This window comes from Bos javanicus, chromosome 17 (genome assembly GCF_032452875.1).
Source record: "Bos javanicus breed banteng chromosome 17, ARS-OSU_banteng_1.0, whole genome shotgun sequence".
Lineage (NCBI taxonomy): Eukaryota > Metazoa > Chordata > Mammalia > Artiodactyla > Bovidae > Bos > Bos javanicus.
The window spans coordinates 46,870,607-46,893,440 of NC_083884.1; the positions used below are offsets into that span (position 1 = coordinate 46,870,607).

At 45.5% G+C, this 22,834-nt stretch overlaps 1 protein-coding gene across 2 annotated transcripts in view; it reads left to right on the forward strand.

The window, feature by feature from the left end:
• Nucleotides 1-21,340, forward strand: part of STX2 (syntaxin 2) — a 66,575-nt gene extending 45,235 nt beyond the window's left edge. The window contains exon 9 of one of the 2 annotated variants that reach the window (XM_061384519.1): nucleotides 21,075-21,269. In XM_061384519.1, coding sequence (XP_061240503.1) covers nucleotides 21,075-21,242 — 168 coding nt within the window. In that variant the 3' untranslated portion in view covers nucleotides 21,243-21,269. Of the gene's footprint in view, nucleotides 1-21,074 lie in introns of both variants that reach the window. The other variant, XM_061384516.1, reaches the window with a different exon arrangement.
• Nucleotides 21,341-22,834: the final 1,494 nt, after the last annotated feature.

Here is a 22,834-nt window from a genome sequence, read left to right on the forward strand (position 1 = left end):
TCAAGATTTCAAAACAACCACAGCTGGCATCGGGCAACTCAGCAGCCGGGTCTGGTATCCCTGAAGTTATCAGCCCGTGACTTTCTGAAATGCAGAATGCTACAAGAGAGGGTAGGGGGAGAAGGATGCCAGGTGCAGTGTATAATCTAAATGGAGTCAGAGTAATTAGCTTTATGATGGACAAGTCCAGCTACAAGTGTGTGTTAGTACTAACCAAGATTGCATAACTCTTCCAGGGCTGTTTGGCTGCTGCTGCTGCTGCTGCTAAGTCGCTTCAGTCGTGTCCGACTCTGTGCGACCCCACAGACGGCAGCCTACCAGGCTCCCTTGTCCCTGGGATTCTCCAGGCAAGAACACTGGAGTGGGTTGCCATTTCCTTCTCCAATGCATGAAAGTGAAAAGTGAAAGTGAAGTCGCTCAGTCGTGTCTGACTCTTAGCGACCCCATGGACTGCAGCCTACCAGGCTCCTCCGTCCATGGGATTTTCCAGGCAAGAGTACTGGAGTGGGGTGCCATTGCCTTCTCTGACTGTTTGGCTGGTATGTGCCAAAGGCTGTTCACTCAATTCTGTTTTCTGTAACAGAAAGGATATTTTCCAGGGGAGGTGGGCTGGGGTGGGGAGTCAGTGAGAGGTTTCTAAGTGTGGAGAATTGGGTTCAGAAGGAAAGAAGATGCTCACAGGAATAGCCACAATGTCTCCAAATCTGAAACTCTTCCAGAATAAACAGTAGATTTAACAAGTAATTCAACAAGATTGTTATGGTTTATGAATGAAATGCCTGAAATCTTTTTCTAGAAGCATGACTAAAGATTGGTATTCCTTTTTATTCTGCCTGGTTCATGAGGAGCATCTTCCATGAGGGCCCTGGCACCCACACAGGTTACACTAGGCTAGGCTAAGTCCCTTCAGTCATGTCCAGCTCTTTGTGACCCTATAGACCAAAGCCCGCCAGGCTCCTCTGTCCATGGGGTTCTTCAGGCGAGAATACTGGAGTGGGTTGCTGTGTCCTCCTCCAGGGGATCTTCTGAACCCAGGGATTGAACCCACATCTCTGACGTCTCTTGCATTGGCAGGTGGGTTCTTTACCAATAGGGCCGCCTGGGAAGCCCTAGGTTACACTTAATTCTCTGAATTCACAGAACAGTTAATGCATTTCTTTTTCTGTGATTTGCCACACTTGACTTTATATTTGCATTGTGGAAGAATGAATGAACTGATTTAAGGATAAACCCCAAGGCCTAGGGACACATGCAGGGGGACTGGGGAGTGGGGCTGTGGGGTGTACATCCCAGTCTCCTCACTGCAGCACATCCTACTCATCTTTTTACCCCCGTGATACCTGGGGGAGGTCCCCCAAGGAGTCAGCAGAGCCATGATAGTCTGGGCAGAGCCGTGATAATTATCCATCTCCCAGCTACAGAGGGGATTGATAATGTATTGATAGTCTATGACCATTGCTTGTAAGCAAGATTCACCAAGGTCTTTGTGACCCTCCAAGGGATGGTTTGTTTATTTGCAAAGAAGAAAGGGGCAATGGGGGGCAGGCAGTGCCTTCTAATCCCACTCCCCTCACCCTGCTAGGACCCTCATTTGTTTAAAATCCTGCTTGCTTGCTCTCTGATGCATTTCTCTCTCTCTCTCTTTTTTGCGTTGTTTATTTATTTGGCTGTACCCGGTCTCCGTTGTGGCATTCGAACTCTTAGTTGTGTCATGTGGGATCTAGTTCCCTGATCAGGGATCAAACCCAGGCCTCCTGCATTGGGACCTTGGAGTCCCAGCCATTGGACCAACAGGAAGTCCCTCTTTGGATATATTTCTGATTAATGAAGATTGATGCATCTGTAGGAAAGGAACAGTTCAGAGAAATAAACATCAGTGTAACCTGTGGTCCTCATTTGAGCAAAATCAAAGGTAAATGTTTTTGAGCTAATCAGATAAATTTGACTCACAGGAGTGCCTGTGAGATGATGATTAATTTTGTTGGATGTGACACAGACATGGTATTATGTTAATTACAAGTCTGTGTCAGTTTTAGAAAAGCAAATGAACCTATTGACACAGAAGAAACAGATTCGTGGACACAGAGAACAGACTTATGGTTGCCAAGGGATTGGGAGGAGGGAAGGACTGGGTGTTCGGGGCTAGCAGGTGCAAACTATTATATAGGATGGATTAACAACAAGGTCCTCCTTCTGTATAGTACAGGGAACTATATTCAGTGTCTATGGAACCCTAATGGAAAAGAATATGGAAAATACATACATATATATATATGTATTACTGAATCAGTTTGCTTTAGAGCAGAAATTAACATTGTAAATCAATTATACTTCAGTAAAAAAGACAGCAAACAAAAAAAGAGCACAGAGAACATCCTCTTCTCCACCTCTTCAAAGGACTGACAGCCTGAGTGTCAATGCCTGGGCAGTATCTTGTCTTGCAAGACATCAAAGGGGGAGGGAAACCCTTAGGCTTGTGAAATGAAAATATCTCCCACCGTATCAATAAACAAGAAATGTCACTACCATCAGCGATTTCTGGCCTCCAAATGTGAATGGGGGCTACCCAAACTGCGATCCAGCAGATGCTTCCACCCCTCACAGTGATTGCTGAGGAGCTGGTGAACAAGCAGCCTTGCAAGAAGCAAGGTGAACAAGGAAACATGATTGGCCCCAGGTAGCTGAGGTGCATAGGAAAGGAGTGAATTCAGGGAGCCCAGAGGCTTCCATCTTCCCATACATAGAATGCTAAATTCCTTCACTTGATACCTGATCTTTGATGTTCACTGCCTGCTCCCCTTGTTGCAAACTTGTGTATAGCCTCCTGCGTCCTTGAAGCAGTTTTCTCAGAGTTACTGACATGTTGTCTCCCGGGCTTGGAGTCCTAAACATTCCCACCAAATAAAATAACACTCTACTTTCAGGTTGTAAACAGGCCTCTCTTAACCTCTTGCTGTCTTGTACTTTCTCTCCCATTGAGTTCTAAAAAACAAAAAAATCCAAGTATGATTGTTCTCAGTTTGGGAGGAATTCCTGGTTTGGGCACACATAGACATGAGAATCATGCCTGTGAATAGATGGGCTTTCTACGTAAATGCATTAATATGGGCTCAGCTCAGGGAACTGGCCCAGGACACCCTGAAACACAGCATCTGAGTCTCATCACTCTCCTCCCCAGTTCCATGAAAGCCCACTCAGGCGGGGTCTGAATTAAGTGTTGGCTCCCTAGGGCTGCATGAGGGGCCACTGGACAGGATTTCCTGTGACAGAGAAATGTATCTTTGCCTTTACAACATTGTATTAGTCTCTGGTGAACCACAAAATAATTCAGGTATACATAGATACGTATGTATATATTCTTTTTCATATTCTTCTCCGTTAGAGTTTACTATAACACACAGTTCCCTACACTATACAGTAAGATCCTTGTTTATCTATTTTATATATAGTAGTGTCTATCTGCTAGTCCTAAACTCCTAATTTATCCCTCCTGCCAAGTCCCTTTTGGTAACCATAATTTTTTTTTATGTCTGTGAATCTATTTGTTTTTCATAAATAAATTTGTGTCATTTATTTAGATTCTGTATATGAATGATATATGATATTTGTCTTATCTGAAATACTGTGATCGTTTCTAGTCCGCCCATGTTGCTGCATTATTTCATCCTTTTTATGGCTGAGTAATATTCCATCATAATATCCATTCCTCTTTTGATGGACACTTAGGTTACTTCCATATCTTGACTATTGTGAATAGTGCTTTTATGAATATAAAGTTGCATGTGTCTTTTCAAATTAAGAGTTTTCTCTGGATATACGCCCAGGAATGGGATTACTGGTGAAAACCCAACCTCTTTTCTTTACATATAGTGTATACATATTGCATGTGTATGTATAGGTACACATTTATGTGTATGGTATTATGTTTGTGTATGTATACATGTGTATTTATATGTATGTATATGCATATATATGTTTATATGTATGTATATGCTTATGTGTATATGTATATATATATATGTTTTCTTCTTACAGTAGGAACTGGTTTAAAACTTCTTGGTCTCTGAATCTTCCCACATATTTGTAGCTACACGTGACACCCAACATTTTCCCCTGTCCTGAGTCTTTCTGGAGGCACCACCCAGGTCTGTCTCACCATAATTGGAGGTATTTGGAAGATCTTTCCCAGGCACCTTGAAATTCCCTCACAATCTCTCTGGGAATCACCTTTCAGAGGCCACGTCTCCCGTCCTCACTCTGGGTTAGGGATGCACATGGGCCTGAAGACCTCGGGAGAGAGCTGTAAACCACCGAGAGCAGTGGGACCCAGGTGAGGCCAGTGGATGGGCGCAGACCCTACTTGGAGGAGTCCGCACACACTCACTCCTGCCTGCAGGGCCACCGTCCTGGCCTTCATGGTGCAAGTCCCTTTTGCTTCTCTCTTTGGCCATTGTCATGTCGCCAGTTCCCATTACCCAGCACCCAGGACTGTGCCAGGAACAAAACATGTGCTGCCTGATGGCAAAGAGCCCATCGCCCGATGTGCAGCTGTCAAAACATGAGCCCCGAGGTTTGCGACAAAGAAAGGGTGTGTTTGCAAGGCAGCTAAATGAGGAGACAAAAGAACAGGTCTCAGATCCTCCTCCCGGAAGGTGAGGGACTGGAGCACTTAAGGAATGAAGAATAAAGCAGCTGGGTGGTACCAGATGTGGGGAGTGTGGGGAAAGGTGATTGAAAAGATGGGCATCGTCGTGGTTCTGTGCAGGCAAAGCTAAGCAACGTTCAAAAACAGATGCTCCTAGCACCATCAGGCTGCCCAGGTGGCTTAGTGGTAAAGGATCAGCCTGCCAAATAGGGACATGGGTTTGATCTCTAGGTCGGGAAGATCCCCTTGAGGAGGAAATGGCAACCCACCGCAGTATTCTTGCCTAGAGAATCCCATGGACAGAAGACCCTGGCAGGCTACAGTCCATGGGGTCACAAAGAATTGGACACAACTGAGCAACTGAACAAGATAGCACAATCTGAGGGCAGAGTTTTCAGCCCTCGCTGTCAAAAGGTCACAAAGCGACACTCACACATGCCCAGTTGGAGGGTGGTTGGTTCCAGCCAGTCTTAACCAGATTCAGCTCGAAATTGAACACAGCTGACTCCAAATTCCTGGGGCACCATTCAGGGCAGCATCTTACTGTTCAGGCTACATGATGTTTGGAGGAGACACATGACCTTGATCGGTGAAGGCAAGTGAAGTGGATTTGATGAATCATTACCCCTGGTTTCAAGCCCAGATAGAGGAAGGCTGTCGGCAGAGACAATGTGCATCCCTTCCGGGACTGAAATGACCAAGGGGGCTGCTTGCTGGTGGTGCTCAGCCAGCAGTATTTCCAACCCTGGCTCTGGACGCAGGGCTGTAGCCCTGGGCAAGGTGGGGGTCCAGAGAGGGAGGCTGACCGTGGGCAAGTCAGCCAGGGCAACACCCTTTCAGAGCGGGACAGAGGCTGTGGGGAAATGGAAACCTGGTGCTAGGAGGGAGAGTGGCCAGGTATGGTGAAGGTCAGAGCCAAGGCCACGCCAGGGCAGGGCTGTCTGAGGACATGACTCACCCGTCTCGGTCATCACAGAGCACCGAGCTGAGCTCCGTGTGCTAAGCTTCCCACCAGCTAGCTATCTTACACGTGGTGGTGTGTGTGTGCTCAGTTGCTTCAGTTGTGTCTGACTCTTTGTGACCCCATGGACTGTAGCCCACCAGCCTCCTCTGTCCATGGAATTTCCCATGAAAGAATACTGGAGTGGGTTGCTATTTCCTTCTCCAGGGGATTTTCCTGACCCAGGGATTGAACCCGTGTCTGCTGCCTAGCAGGTGGATCCTTTATCACTAAGCCATTTGGGAAGCCCCAAACATGCATTAATGTACGATATTTGTTTTTCTCTTTCTGTCTTACTCCATTCTGTTTGACAGTCTCTAGGTCCATCCACATCTCTACAAATGACCCAGTTTTGTTCCTTTTTAATGACTGAGTAATATTCCACTGTCTATATGTACCACATCTTCTTTATCCATTCATTTGTCTACTAGTTTCTTACAGGGCACACTGAGTGTTGGCCATGGTAGGGGATGGCAGACAGCCCCAGGCTTGGGTGCAGGTCCTCTGTCCCTTAAGAAAGGAAGGGAAGCCTATCATGGCCTCAAGGAAGAGCCTGGGAGCTGAGTGAGTTTGCTGAGGGTCCTGGTTGCTGGGTTGCTGTCAGGCCACAGCTTGTTCCACATTTTAGTGACGTCACATAGCCCAGGGGAGTGGTCCCTGCCTGGGGAGGGGGTCATGTGGAATTGTCAGGAGTCCTTTTCGGAATGCTAAAAAACCTATCAGAAATGACATATTTACCTAAGATAAACAGAAATGACTCATTTATTTATCCTTTTAATCAGAGGATTGATATTTATGGGGCTCAGAATTTATAGGTATGATTGTTCTTCATCTCAATTTTCATTATTGCTCATTTCTAACAGGTTAGTATCTTCAATTTTGACTTTATAACACAGGTATTAAGACAGGTGGTTTTTTTTTTTTTTTGAATATGCAAAGGGAGAGGTTTGCTTCTTTAAAGAAAACTGAGGTCTCACAAGGGATGTAAAAGGCCTTTTAAATAAATGAAGATAGACATCATAATTCTGGGTGGAAAGACTCAATATTTCAAGAGTAAATTTTCCTCCAATTAGTTCTGAAAATGTTGCCCAATGTATCTCAAATTCATCTAGGAAGATTAAAAAGGACATTTCTGCCAAAAAAGAAATATAAGGGAAGGATTTCCCATAAATAACGTTGAAGTGTGCTGTGACAAAGTAATAAAATAGATACTGTATTGGTGGCAGGATCGATGAGACCCATGGTGGAGAATAAGGAGCTGCTAAGATATCAATCGGAATGGAACTTTCCAGCAAAGAGTGTTAGCAGAACTTGATAACCTATTCCTCTCCAACCCCGTGCCAGCCTGAGTCCGCTAGAGTGGACCTTCCTTAGACTGACCCATCCATGAATCAGAGCTAATGATATTAATAATAGTCCCTTCCTTGAGGGGGCAGGGATTGATTTTGAAAATATGAATCCTTTTGAAGGGTGCAGATAGTAAGCATCCAACAAGTGTTCTCTTTTCCACTCTACTTTGAGTTCCTCTCCATCTTGCACAAACTTTAAAAAAATAATTTTCTTTATTTTAATTTTTAATGTATTTTTAAAAAATTATTTATTTATTTTTGACTGCATGAGGGTTTTTTTTCTCTAGTTGTGGGAGCAGGGCTTACTCTCTGGTTGTGGTGCACGGGTTTCTCATTACGGTGGCTTCTCTTGTTGCAGAGCTCGGGCTCTAGGGCTCAAGGGCTCAGCAGCTGCCGTGTATGGAGTTAGTTGCTCCACAGCATATGGGATCTTTCAGGCCCAGGGATCAAACCTGTGTCCCCTGCATTGGCAGGTGGATTCCTATCCACCTGGTCCAGGGAGGTCCCACATGTTGAGGGGCAGCTAAGCCCGTGTGCCACAACTACTGAAGCCTGTCCTCTAGAGCCCGGGCTCTGCCACAAGAGAAGTCACCCCAGTGAGAAGCCCGCACACCACAAGTAGAGAGTAAGCCCTGCTCATTGCAGCTAGAGAAAGCCCATGTACAGTAACAAAAGATCCAGTACAACCAAAAATAAATGAATAAAGTTTTTTTAAAAAGAGAGAGAAACTCCCAGGAATTCATGCACTGTCCAGGTCATGGGTCGCTTTCCCATCTCTGTGCCTGCTAAGCTGGCTAGAGAGATGGGATGGTGATGCCACTTGGGCATCCTGGTGCCCAGAGCTGGGGAAACCCCCCAAAATGCACACAGCATATTGGGGGTGCCTTCTCCCTCAAATCAGAAGGCCATTAGTAGAAAAGGGGAAATGCATGCTCAGGAGGAAAAATCAGGAGACCTTCACTAGTGGAACCTCAAAAGCCAGCAGCCTCCTGGGTAAGACTCATGTGGTCATCAGAGGCCCTAAACCCAGAAGGCCCCGCACTAGGGGTTCAACACGCCGCAGTCTCTTTGTCTGTCCTGGGGCAGCCGTGACGAAGCATTGCCGACTAGGCGGCTTAACTAGCAGGAATGAATCCTCTCACAGTGCAGATGCCGCAGGGCTGGCTCCTACTGGGGCCACGAGGGAGACTGTCCTGAGCTTCTCTCCCCTGCCTGCAGATGGCCCATTCCCTCCCCACCCCTGTGTTCCCCATGTCTTCATGAGTCTCCTTCCTGCACCCTGTCTGTGCCCAAATTCCCCTGTTTTCATAAGGAGAGCAGTCATGTTGGGTTAGGGGTTCACCCTACTCCAGATTGACCTCATCTTAACTAATTCCATCCACAAGAACCCTATTTGCAAATAATATCAGATTTTGGGGGCCCTGAGTTTTAGGGCTTTGACAGATGAAATCTAGGGAGACAACCTAGCTCATAACGTTTGCCATCTTATAATTTGTAGTCATTTTGTCCTTGAGTGGGTGTCTTGTGGGGTCTGATGGGATAATGGAGTGATTGCTGCGGGCTTGCCGTGCCCTCAGGTGGTCCCTCTGCCTCCTTGGATGGGTTCTCAGGTGGCCACGCCTCACCCTCAACACCCTGCACACCTGTGCGTTCAGTTGTGTCCGACTCTTAGCGATCCCATGGACTGTAGCCCGCCAGGCTCTTCTATCCATGGAATTCTCCAGGCAAGAATGCTGGAGTGGGTAGCCACTCCCTTCTCCAGGGGATATTCCCGACCCAGGGATCGAAGCCAGGTCTCCTGCACTGCAGGCAGATTCTTTAACAACTGAGCTACCAGGGAAGCCTCTGCACACCTGGCCCCTCCCTACCGACCCCCACTCTGTGATGCCCAGCCTGCTGCCCTGTGGCCCCCTGGGGGCTGGGCTGTGCACAGAGTGTCAGGGTCAGGTGCACGCACACTGCAGGGTCTCAGGGGGGCCTGGCAGTGGCTGGAGGGTGAGCCCTCACCTGCCCCATGTCTGGGTACCAAGTGCACCCCAACATGGAGGATGCCAACATTTAAGGGGTCACCGTCCAGAGTAGCCTGGGTCATTGGGTCCGTGGAAAGGGGGACTGAGTTTCCTGCACCTGGCCAGGTCTAGAGGCTGGTGGAAAGTGGGCTGCGTGCTGAGTCACAGGACAAGACCTCCCAAACCTGTGCAGACCTGTTCTCACCATGAGAGTATTTTCATGTCCCAGGAAGCATGACATTAAATAGCAAATAAAGATGCTCTGATCAACAACAAGGTCCTGTACAGCACAAGAAATATATTCAATATCCTGTGATAAATCATAATGGAAAAGAATATAATGAAGAATGTGTATATGTTGTATAACTGAATCACTTTGCTGGACAGCAGTAATTAGCACAACAATGTATAGCAATGCATGTGCTCAGTCGTGTCTGTTTGTGACCCCATGGACTGTAGCCCACTAGGCTTTTCTGTCCATGGAATTTCCCAGGCAAGAATACTAGAGCAGGTTGACACTTCCTCCTCCAGGGTATCTTCCTGACCCGGGATTGAACTTGAATCTTCTACATCTCCTGCATTGGCAGGTGGGTTCTTTACCCACTAGTGCCACCTGGGAAACCCTATATCCTTTGCTCGGATTCACTGACTGTTTATATTTTGCCTCCATTTCTTTATCATTTTATCTATCTATCTATCTACCAGGGATCAAACCTGTGTCTCCTACAGCTCCAGCATTGTCAAGCCTTATTAAAAAATAATAATCATGAATTAAAAGACTAAAAAATAAGACACCATGATGGGTTGAGAGGGACGCCACACAGGTGGGGCAGTGTTATAATTTAGTGCCTCTAACAGCCAGTTTTTCTGTTCTGCACTTCCATTTCACACTTAGCCCCACACTTCATAGAGAAGCCAGAGGGAGGAGGTGAGATGTCCACATGACAGGTCGTGGGAAGCCACTGAACAGAGAAGCAACACGCAGAAGCTGACGAGGAGCCTGGGTCCTTATGGGGGGGACCACGTTGCCCTCTTCCAGACAATGCCGCTGACCTTCTCGGTGATGGCTCTCCCCTTTGAGGTCTCTGTGTATGATCTGTAAAAGCAGAGGCTGGAACCTCTCCTCTGCGGCTGTGGAGGGTCTTGCCAACGATGAATTCATGGGCTTGGGAGGAAAGGAGAGACACAGATGTGTTTACAAGGAGGCACTGGGCAGAACCAGGGACCAGCTGGGTATCAGGGATGAAGGACCAGGTGTCTCCATTGAGGGAGATGCTGGGATGGGGTCCTGGCTATGGTGGAGCTGAAAACCCTCCTGGGGATGTATTTTCATTTGAACAGGGAGTTGCTTGGCTTTCTCTCAAAGAAACAAGTCTTGAACAGTACACTTCCAGATGACGTCACCTGCTTCTTTCACTACCTTCTCCATTGATGAATCAGCTTGATTGAGTTCAGTTGAATGATTAGTTTTCATAAATTCTGAGACGCGTTTCATTCCATCATTGTCACTCCAACGATGGTATCTTTCCTTGACTCTGCTCTCTTCTCTGGGCCTTAGTCTCTCCACGGGTAAGAAGGATGTTGGGTTACCCAGTGCCTGTGGAGTCGGGGAAACTTCTAGGGTGTTGACACTGTACCCATGGAGGACATGGAGCTGACCCTCTGTGGGGGTGGGGGGTCCATTCCAGGAGGACATGTCACACTCCACATTTGTTGCTTATCTCAAAAGCTGAAGGTACTGAAGCTTCATGACAACACCTGCAGATCAACTTTTTTGACTAAAAGTTACCTTTGGGAAACCTGTTCAAACCATCAATGCCCTGGGAGCAGGCCCATCACGTTGCCCTGGGAAATAACAAGAGGAACTTCTCTTCCAGGGATGTCGAACAGCCACAGCTCATGTGGTCTTAAAAATGCACTTAGGCAGAGAAAGACTAATATCATATGATGCTGCTTATGTGTGGACTTTTAAAAAAATGGCACAAATGAACTAAATTTACCAAACAGAGTCACAGATGCAGAAAACAAAACGTGTAGTTACCGGAGGGAAAGAAGCAGGAATAAATTGGAAGACTGGAATCGACATATACTCACTACTATATACAAAATAGATAACCAGTGAGAAACTACTATATAGCATAAGCCTCTGGGTCTTCCTGGGTTTTCGCTGCGATTTGCTCTCATGGTCTGCAGAGCCCTGACTGAGCAGCAGGGGGCGCTCTGTCACAATCCCTGAGTCCAGGCTCTTTGCCCAGCTGTGGAATGTGGCTTCTTTTTCTCCTTGGCAACTGTTTTCTTAAAAACCCTGGGTCAATAGAATCTGTGTCAATCAAATCCCATTTCTCGCTGACCTGTGCGACCCTTTAAGAGCTGTTTATCATCGTTTGTGAAGGCGGGCCCCTTCCGACTTCAGGCCTCCAAAGCTCGCAGTACATGAATAATCCGCAGACAATGGTTACCTGTAGGACGGCACCGTGGAAAACATCCCCGCCGGGACCGCTTTTGTAAACTGGAGCCTATTCAGCCCTGTGAAGGATCCCAAGACAGCAGGGGACTCTTTGGTCAATAGGTGGAATAAAACGCTGGGCCAGGGCTTTCATAATCGCGGCCTCCTGAGAAGGCAACGGGAGGGAGTTTCCCACAATGCTTAGTGGCTTCTCCTAATCCTATTGGAAATGGGGAGGGGGGCCATGGGGAAAGGGATACCTAGGTGACCAAAGCAGGAGCCAATGATTTAGTGATGAGCTTGTCCGCAGGCCCTGAGGGGGTCTGAGCCCCTGTGGAATTCCCAACATTCAAGCCACACAAACAAACCACCTGTGCTCCGGACTCACTCTGCCCTGGCCGCTGTCTTGTTAATAATTCTCCCTCGGGGGAAGCTAAGGTCAGCCAGGTGGTGAAAGAGGGTGACCTGGATTCTTCAGTGATATCATGTCCTGAGAGACTGGACCCAGTGCTTGCAGTGCTGATGTGTGATGGGGTTATGTTATTCTTGTGGACTGAGGGGAAGTGGTCTGGGGAAGTAGCAGCACAGACCATGCTAGCACTGGGATGCCCCTCAGCCCACCTAAATAAAATAACTCCAGCACATGAGCTGCAGGAGAGGGTTGGAATGGGGCTGGATGGGGGAGAACTTGAGGCTCTTTTTAAAAATGTAACTACACTTGATTTACAATATCTTGTTAGTATCAGGTGTACAGCCAAGTGATTCAGTTATACGTACATACCTCGTGGCTCAGCTCGTAAAGAATGCGCCTGCAATGCAGGAGACATGGGTTCGATCCCTGGATTGGGAAGTTCCCCTGGAGAAGGGAAAGGCTACCCACTCCAGTATTCTGGCCTGGAGAATTCCTTGAACTATATAGTCCATGGGATCGCAAAGAGTCAGACACGACTGAGTGACTTTCACTTCACTTCACCTACATACATACATGTGTGTGTGCTTGCTAAATCGCTTTAGTCGTGTCTGGCTCTTTACAATCCTATAGACTGTAGACCGCCAGACTCCTCTGTCCATGGGATTTTCCAGGCGGGAATACTGGAAACTGGGTTGCCGTGGCCCTCCTCCAGGGGATCTTCCCAACCCAGGAACCAAAACTGCACCCCTTGCAGTTCCTGCATTGCCGGTGAATTCTTTACCACTGAGCCACTGGGGAAGCCCTATACACATGTATATGTTCTTTTTCAGATTCTTCCCCCTCATAGATTATTACAAGATACTGCATATGGTTCCTTTGTTGTTTATCTCAGTCTTCGCTGGTGGTTCAGACAGTAAAAAATCTGCTTGCAATGCAGGAGACCCGAGTTCAATCCCTGGATTGGGAAGATCCCCTATTTTATATATGGTAGTGTGTATCTGCTAATCCCAAACCCCTAATTTATTCCTCCTCCCCTTTTCCATTCAGTAACCACAAGTCTGTTCTCTGTGTCCATGAGACTGTTTTTGTTTTATAAATAGGTTGATTTGTATAATTTTTTAGATTCCACATATAAATGATATATTTGTCTTTCTCTTTCTGACTGACTTCACTGAGTATGATAATCTCTAGGCCCATCCATGTTCCTGAAAATGGCAGTATTTCATTTTTTATGACTGAGTAGTATTCCACTGTGTGTGTGTGTGTGTGTGTGTGTGTGTGTGTGTGTGTATAAAACTTGAGATTCTTGATGGTAACTGTGCCCCTGGGTTTGAATGGTTGAACTTGAGTTACCACCCAGGTGTGTGGGGGGAGGGCTGTCAGAGTCAGGGTGGCCCTCACTGAAGGAGTGGGTGCTGGAGATGTGAGGGGAGGTGCCAGGGGAGGAGGGGTAACTGAGCCCCAGAGCCATGAGTCTTGCTTGCGGAACCTAATGTACAAAGGGGAAGAGTTGCAGGCAAGACCCCATGACGCCAACACTCAGAACTTAGACAAGAAAGACAGATCAAGACAAAGAGACTCAGAAATCTGCTTGGTCAAAGAGTGAAAAAAATGAAATAATGTCAAAAAAGCAGTTCTCCCCATCAACAACTTTTTTTAAAAATTTTATTTTATTTTTAAACTTTACATAATTGTATTAGTTTTGCCAAATATCAAAATGAATGCATCACAGGTATACATGTGCTCCCCATCCTGAACCCTCCTCCCTCCTCCCTCCCCATACCATCCATCTGGGTCGTCCCAGTGCACTAGCCCCAAGCATCCAGTATCGTGCATTGAACCTGGACTGGCATCTCGTTTCATACATGATATTTTACATGTTTCAATGCCATTCTCCCAAATCTTCCCACCCTCTCCCTCTCCCACAGAGTCCATAAGACTGTTCCATACATCAACAACTTTTAAAACATTTTTCAAACACATAGAAATGTGAAAAAGTTGTGCCACCAGAATAGGTCTGCCCACCATCTAGATTCTAAAATTAGCATTTTGCTGTGTTTGGTTTAACATAATTTTATCCATTATACTACCCATCTATCAATTAATCTTATTATTATTTTAAAATTGGAAGCAGCTTTTCAAACTCCAAAAGACCATACAATTGAAAATTACCCACTCATGTTAGTCTCCTAAAATCTTTTCTACTCTGTTGGATAAAGTGAAAGTGTTGGTAGCTCAGTCATGTCTGACTCTTTGGGACCCCATGGACTGTAGCCTGCAAGGCTCCTCTGTCCATGGAATTTCCCAGGCAAGAATACTGGAGGGGCATTTCCTTTTCCAGGGGACCTTCCTGACCAGGAATCAAACCTGGATCCCTGCATTGCAGGGGGATTCTTTGCCCTCTGAGCTACCAGGGAAACACCCATTTGGGTAAAATGTGAAATGTAGATCAACTCTTCCTAATGGTAAAAGTCATAGCAACCAAAGTTGCTCACAATTAAATAACATTGTTTCAAGAGAGCTGCTATGAGTTCAGGGTAATGAAACTGGGTCCAAATGAACAAACTCCTGAGAGGTGCACCCTTCCCCATCGATATTTACACTGTCCTGTATATAAGCCGCTGTCCTCTGGGCTTTCCACATATGGGCTCATCCCAAGCTCACACAAGCCAGGAGGTGTCCAAGTGTACAATCTGATTCTTACCGTACAATCAAAGAAATTGAGGCAGAGAAAAATTAGTTGACTGGCCTGGTCAAACAGCTGGTTTGTGGCTGAGCAGCACTCACCACCTCCCCAACCCTGACCCCAGCAAATTAAAGCAATGAGTTACCATTGTTTTACATACCATGTTAGCTATGATTTTTAACAAATGATACTGCCAAACGTTGGTGAGGATATAGGGAAAGAGGCGCTGTTCGTGGGAACGCAAATTGGTACTTCCTAGAAGGCAATTCAGAGAAGGCAATGGCACCCCACTTCAGTACTCTTGCCTGGAAGATCCCATGGACGGAGGAGCCTGGTAGGCTGCAGTCCATGGGGTCGCTAAGAGTTGGACACGACTGAGTGACTTCACTTTCACTTTTCACTTTGATACATTGGAGAAGGAAATGGCAACCCACTCCAGTGTTCTTGCCTGGAGAATCCCAGGGACCGGGGAGCCTGGTGGGCTGCTGTCTATGGGGTCGCACAGAGTCGGACACGACTGAAGCGACTTAGCAGCAGCAGCAGCAGAAGGCAATTGGGCTTACCATGGTGGCTCAGACAGTAAATCCTCCTGCAATGCAAGAGACATAAGTGATAATGGGTTCGATCCATGGTTTGGGAAGATACCCTGGAGAAGGGAATGGCAACCCACTCCTGTATTCTTGCTGCCTGGAGAATCCCATGGACAGAGGAGCCTGGCGGTCTACAGTCCATAGGGTCACAAAAGAGTAGTACAAGACTGAGCGACTAAGCACAACACACACACACACACACACACACACACACACACACAGAAGGCTATTAGACAAAGAGAATCCAAAGCCATGAAAAAGCCTACAGTTGGTGGATCTAGGTGTTTTGTTCCCAGGAATAAATTGCTGTGAAAGCATGAAAGATGAGCAAGCAGCTTTATATCCAAGAAAATCATGCAGAATTAAGTGAAATATTAAATAATGGGAGACAGATAATACATAAGTTACAGACGGTTATAACGATGACAATATTCAAACATCGTGGATTAAGGGGAAGTGTGAATTAAGTAGAACCAACCAGGTTACAGAATAGACTCTAGGGAAAACAGAATAACAATAATCTTCCCCTAATGTAACATGTATAGAGAAGATACATATAGTAAATATAATATACATAAAATACACATAATAAAATAATATCACAAGATAAACTGGAAAGGTTGGTACTAAAAATATGAACAATGGTTCTTTCAAAGTGGGGCTTTATGGGTGAGAGAGGCTTGTTTATAGTTGGGGCTTGTCTTTGGGCTGTTTTTGTATTTTCTACAAATGTCCAGCAAAAATGTGTGAAAGTGAAAGTCGCCCAGTCGTGTCCACCTCTTTGCGACCCCATGGACTGCCAGACTCCTCAGTCGGAGGAATTCTCCAGACAAGAATACTGGAGTGGGTGCCATGCCCTTAGCCAGGGGATCTTCCCAACCCAGGGATCGAACCCATATCTCCCACATTGCTGGCAGATTCTTTACCGTCTGAGCCAACAGGGAAGTCCAAGCACAAATGCACCACCTTAGGAATCAGAATGTCACCCCTACATTCCCACAATCAATATAAAGAGAAGGTCACCCGCTCAAAATCTCTTCCTGATTTTGAGTGCAAGGACATTCTGGGATGAAGGGGGAAGAGAACCAGTAGGTGGCGCCAGAGGGTAGCTAGTGTCTCGGGCTGCAGCAAGTGCTGGTAGGGACAGCCTGACCCGGGAAAGTCTCAGGTACTTGGAGAACTCAGGTGCCATCAAGCACTATTTACAATAGCCAAGACATGAAAGCAACCTAAATGTCCATCAACAGGTGAATGGGTAAAGAAGTGGTACATATACATGTACTTGAAGTACATTTGTTGGTTTTTAATATCAAACTTCATTATATATGCATATGCATATACTGGGCTTCCCTGGTGGTGCAGTGGTAAAGAATCCTGCCAATGTAGGAGACACAAGAGACTTGGGTTTGATCCCTAGGTCGGACAGATTCCCTGGAGAAGGGCCTGGCAACACACTCCATTCTTCTTGCTGGGAAATCCCATGGACAGAGGAGCCTGGTGGGCTACGGTCCATGGGGTTGCAAAGAGTTGGACATGATTTAGTGACTAAAGAACAGGAACAATGCATATATTAATATATAATGTATAACTTAACACACATATATGATATAAATAGATCTCTTCTCAGATATGTATCTAAAGAGAAATACACATTTTTGATCCCACAATTCAAGATGACATTTTAAACAAATTGCTAAATGGACAAAGTTTCTACTTTCTCTCAAAATACAAGTGGTAGAGCCTCAACGGAGAAGGCAATGGCACCCCACTTCAGTACTCTTGCCTGGAAAATCCCATGGACGGAGGAGCCTGGTAGGCTGCAGTCCATGGGGTCGCTAAGAGTCAGACATGACTGAGTGACTTGACTTTCACTTTTCACTTTAATGCATTGGAGAAGGAAGTGGCAACCCACTCCAGTGTTCTGGAGAATCCCAGGGACGGGGGAGCCTGGTGGGCTGCCATCTGTGGGGTCGCACAGAGTCGGACACGACTGAAGCGACTTAGCAGCAGCAGCAGCAGCAGCAGTAGAGCCTCAAAGTCAAGATATTTGGAAAGGCTTCCTTTTGCCCACCAAAGAGCCATGAATCTCAGATATCCTGGGGGTACGGCATCCAGAACAACTGTTTGTGACAATTGTATGAATTGTCTTATAGTCAGCAAGTGATGCTGTAAGATTTTTACCTGCTCCCAGGACAGGTTGTTATGTATATATAGGGATTTTACTTTTTTTTTAAAGCTACACTTATAAAATTTGTTGGAGCATTTGGGTAGATGTGTAATGTGTAATAACTTCTCCAGTTTGAAATAGTAGAAAATAGGATTCGGAAAAGCAATTTCCCACTGAGCTTCTGATTTTTTTCAGTATTGTTGAGACTTTAAGTGAAAAATGCTTGTACAATGGAATGGAGTATATGTTACAGTTGAAAAATAAATCCTTGAGTCCTTGACATCAAATAAAGGAAATAAAATATACACATCTGTGTGTTTTGAAGGTTGTCTGTCTGATTTTATAAAGCAAGGACTAACCAGGACTCTGTGTGGGACTGAGACCCCCCAGGCCCCCTGAGAAACAACCAAGGCAGGCTGGGGCGTGCACTGACTCGGTTGTGATAAACCAGCTCATAGCACATTATTATGTTAACTTGCATTTGTAGACAAATGTTGTTGATAAACATGGATATTCAAGTCTATGAAAGTATAATGGGATGCCCTCTCATGTGAAGCATAAAATCTCTCAAGTTACTGTATAATGATTTTCTTTCTCTCCAAAGGCAGATAGAATTAATAGGCTGCACAAATTGGCTGTTGTTCCTGAGCACAGATCATAGACTTCTCTGTTCCCCTCCACTACATGGGTAGCCTGTCTTCAGCAGGTGGGAGCTAGCAGTCAGCAACTGCTGCGTAACAAACACTCCCAGGTCTCCAAGTCACAGAAGATTGCAAGTGGCTTCTCATATTGGGGCATGCAGGTCAAGTGAAGCCCAGCAGAGTGGACTGGGCATGTGTGGACAATTTTGCTTCAGGCTCAGGGTTCGGGGGTGTCCTGCAGGTGTCTCACTCTGGGGTTTGGGCTGAAGGAAAGGATACTGCCAAGGGCATGGTCGTCTTATAATGGAGCAGAGGCTGTACAAGGCCAAGGCTAACTGTGGAAACATCTTTCATGCATCTGATGCAGTTATACCTCCTGATCCTCCCAGGATTGCTGTCAGTGATGTCTTTCCCCTGGTGTCCCAGGATCTGATAAAGTGATGTCCATTCCTCTGGTGTCCCCAGGATTCCCCTAAGTGATGCCTGTTCCTTGGTGGCCTCAAGATTTTTCTAAGTGATCCCCGTCTCCTGGTGGCCCTGGATCTCTTTCAATGAGACCTGTCCTCCTAATCCATCATCCACCACCAGACCTCTGTGGAGATGCCCATTCCCTGGTGCCACAGGAATCTCTGTGCAATGTTACTTGCTCTACCCGATGCACTGGGCTCTTTTTCTGCTTTTACTGGGAGCTACCCATTCTGTCCCCCACTCTTCCATGGCCATCTCTGTGCAATCTATGATAAAAGCATTACAAAGCTTCAGGGGCATCTTGTCCTCTGTAATCTATCTAGAGAAATGTCCAATTGTTTGGGAGTTTTGGAATTATAATGTCTTTTTTTCTGTTTTTTTTTTTATTTTATTTTATTGAAATATAGTTGATTTACAATGTTGTGTTACTTTCAGGTGTACAGCAAAGTGATTTACATATATATGTGTGTGTGTATACATATATATATATATATATATATATATATCTGAATCAAGAATACATATTCTTTGTAAAATTGAAGTACTGTTTGGGGCTTCCCAGGCAGTGCTAGTGGTAAAGAATCCACCTGCAATGCAGGAGAAATAAGAGACATGGCTTTGATCTCTGGATAGAGAAAATCCCCTGGAGGAAGAAATGGCAACCTACTTCAGTCTTCTTGCCTGGAAAGTCCCATGGACAGAAGAGCCTGGTGGGCTATAGTCCATGGGGTCACAAAAGAGTTTTACACAACTTAAGACTAAACAACAATAGTTGATTTACAATGTTGTGCTAATTTTCACTGTACAGCAAGGTGACTCAATTATACACATGTATACATTTTTATTGTATGTTCTTTTCCTTTGTAGTTTATTCCTGGAGGCTGGATATAGTTCCCTATGCTGTACAGTGGGACCTTGTTGTCTATCCATTCTAAATGTAATACTAATAGTTTGTGTCTGCTGCTGCTGCTGCCAAGTCGCTTCAGTTGTGTCCGACTCTGTGCGACCCCACAGACGGCAGCCCACCAGGCTCCCCCGTCCCTGGGATTCTCCAGGCAAGAACACTGGAGTGGGTTGCCATTTCCTTCTCCAATGTATGAAAGTGAAAAGTGAAAGTGAAGTCAGTCAGTCGTGTCTGACTCTTAGCGACCCCATGGACTGCAGCCCACCAGGCTCCTTCATGCATGGGATTTTCCAGGCAAGAGTACTGGAGTGGGGTGCCATTGCCCCTAACTCCCAGTTTATCCTTCTCCCTACTCTCCTCCTCCTTGGCAATCACAAGTCTTTTCTCTATGTCTGTACATCTGTTCTGTCCCGTAGATAGGTTTGTTTGTATCATAATATCTTAACCCAGATGAATACTTTGCAGCTGTATTTGACCTACAAGAAATTAGCTATTGACTGAGCAACACTCACATTGATGTTTTATTCTGGTGCTCGGTGTCTCTTTGCCGTTTCTGCTCCCACGAATCTGTTGGCTTGTCCTATTCCAGCCTATGGAGTCTGGTTGCTAGTGTTTCTGAACAGAGGCTGGACACTCTTCTGTGTCCTGAGTCAGGCTGGGGAAAATCTATTTCCAGAACTAGTCTTCCTCTTTGGATCTGTCTTGATAAATGAATCTTCACACATAGCCTCTTGGCTATTGTTTACATTTGCCATTCCCTGTGGAGTCCTGGGCTCATAACTCCTCTGAGCATGATCCTTATGATGATCCTGTCAGCTGGTTGGACAAACAGGCAGAAGAGCTGCCAGCAAGGCGAGAAGCATGTGGGAGCAGCTGAGCAGTCAGGGGAAGGCAGGCTGGAGCAACTCATCCTTTATTTATCAGTGTAATGGAAATCCTTGCTCGAGTTTTAAATATACTTTATGCTGGGGTCGCATCTTAAATATATCTGCAGCATATTAATAATTAAGCAGAAGTGAAAATGTTCAGTTTGGAGAAGAAAAGTAAGAATCGTCAGCTTTATGCAGAGAACACTCCCTATGGGAGCTTTGTCTGAATCAGGACTGAAGAATTAAGCCCACAGTTTAACTGAAAATTACTGTGGGAGGGAGAACAGGAAGGGACCCCCAAGAGAATAGAATGCAGTATATTTTATCATAGCTCTTCTCTGGAGCCTAAGATACAAAAAGGAAAATAAGATTTATTTTTATGACAATTAAAAATTGGTTTGAAAAAAGTTATAGAATACACAACCAACAGTGTTTTAAACAAATAAGGCTTTATTTTTTTATCACATGAGAAGTATACAGTTGTTGGCCATGATTTAATGACTCAAGGCTATCAGGACGGTCATTTTGAGTTTCCTGGGGGTTTCCTCATGATTGTAAAATGGCTGCCACAGCTCCAGCCATCATCTGTATTCAGGACTAGAAATAGAATGAAGGATAACACTAATCTCATCTACTCCCCTTTAAGAGAAAGGAAATGTTTTTTCCAGAACTCTTCCCTCCTGACCCCAATCAGCACTGCTTGTTGGCCAGAGCAGTATAACATGGTTACCTCGAACAGAGTCTAGGTAAATTGCAACCTAAATTAATCAGTATCCTGTTTATATAGAAAAAAGGGATGAATGGATATTAGAAAGGATTAGCAGCATAAGCCACACTGGTCAAACCAAAATTTGCACAACATTCAGTATCTCTCTTCCTTTGTTTTAGAAGAACTGCCGTGCTGTGTCTCATCTGGGAAAAGGACAACACACTCTACAAGCCTGCTTTCCACCCACTCCAAAGGTCATGAATTCCATGGAGAAACTCATTCCCTGCAGCAGGTGCCCAGGGAGGCCATCCTGGGCGGGAACCCAGAAACCAGTAACTGGGCGATGAGAAGGGGGCGCCTGAGGGAACAGCATGGAGACCTCAGGGTAAATCCACTTTGTATTTCTGGCCTGAAAATAAATGAACCCAGAGGGCCTGAGCTGCCAGGAATGAGTCAAAAATAAGAGCTCTGTCCTTGGGGGTGCTTTGGGGTATTTTTGTTCTGCATTTAAAAAAATTCTTATTTTGACATAATTAACATTTGCAGAAAAGCAGCAGGAATAGCATAAAGAATACTTTTATATCCTTTACTCAGATTCATCAATTGTTATATTTTGCTCCCATTTCTTGATCATTTTATCTATTTCTCCATCTGTCTATCCATCGATCATCATCTCTCTTTCTCTATCATCTATTAGTCATCTATTTATGCACACACACACACACACACACACACACAATCAGGCTCCTCTCTCCATGAGATTCTTCCAGCAAGAATGCTGGAGTGGGGTGCCATTTCCTCCTCCAGGGGATCTTCCTGAACCAGGAATTGAACCTGCATCTCTTAGCATCTCCTGCATTGGCAGGCAGATTCTTTACCACTAGTGCAATCTGGAAAGCCCCATATCCTTTACTCAGATTCATCAATTGTTTGTATTTTTCCCCCATTTCTTTATCTTTTTATATACCTATCTGTCCATCTACCTGTCCATCTATCCTCCATCCATCATTATTTCTCTTTCTCTATCATCTATCAATCATCTGTTTACACACACACACACACACACACACTCACACACACACACACACATGGTGGGACAGGGAGAGAGATTTCCCCCAGAACCATCTAACTGACAGTAAATTGCAGATACATTGTCTTTTTGTCCTAAACTATTTCAGCGTGTTTTTTCCTAAGAACAAACACATCCTGTTCCAAGACCACAGTGCAATGATGTGAAGATTTAACATTGATGAACCACTAGTACCTAATCCACAGCCCCTATGCAGATTTGATCAATTGCCCCATAATACCCTAAACAGTCACTTTCTTTCCTGGCCCAGCATCCAGTCCAGGATCACATGTTGTAAGTTGCCATCGCATCTTTTGATCTTCCTTTAATGCGGAACAGTCCCCAGTCCCTCCCAGCCTCGCATGACCTTGACAGACCCTGAAGACTCTCCCTCGATTCAGGTTTGCTGATGTTTCCTCGAGATTCTATTCAGTTTTGTGTTCTTGGTGTGGTTGCTGCTCACATAATGCTGATGTGGTGTCTTAGGGCATCATCCAGGACACGTGTGGTTTTGACTTGTCCTGCTTCTGGTGATGTTAATTTGGTTGCCTGGATAAGGCAATATCTGTTGGAGATTTTTCACACTAAGGTTACTATTAATATCCTCCCCTTTATAGTTAGTAAATAATTTGTGGAGAGATACTTTGAAGCTGGGCTTCCCAGGTGGCACTGGTGGTAAAGAACCCACCTACCAAAGCAGGAGACAAGAGACATGGTTCTGTTCCTGGGTCAGGAAGATCCCCTGTAGGAGGATATGGCAACCCACTCCAGGACTCTTACATGAAGAATCCCGTGGACAGAGGAGCCTGGCAGGCTATGGTCCATGGAGTGGCAAAGAGTCAGACACGGCTGAAGCAACTTAGCATGCAT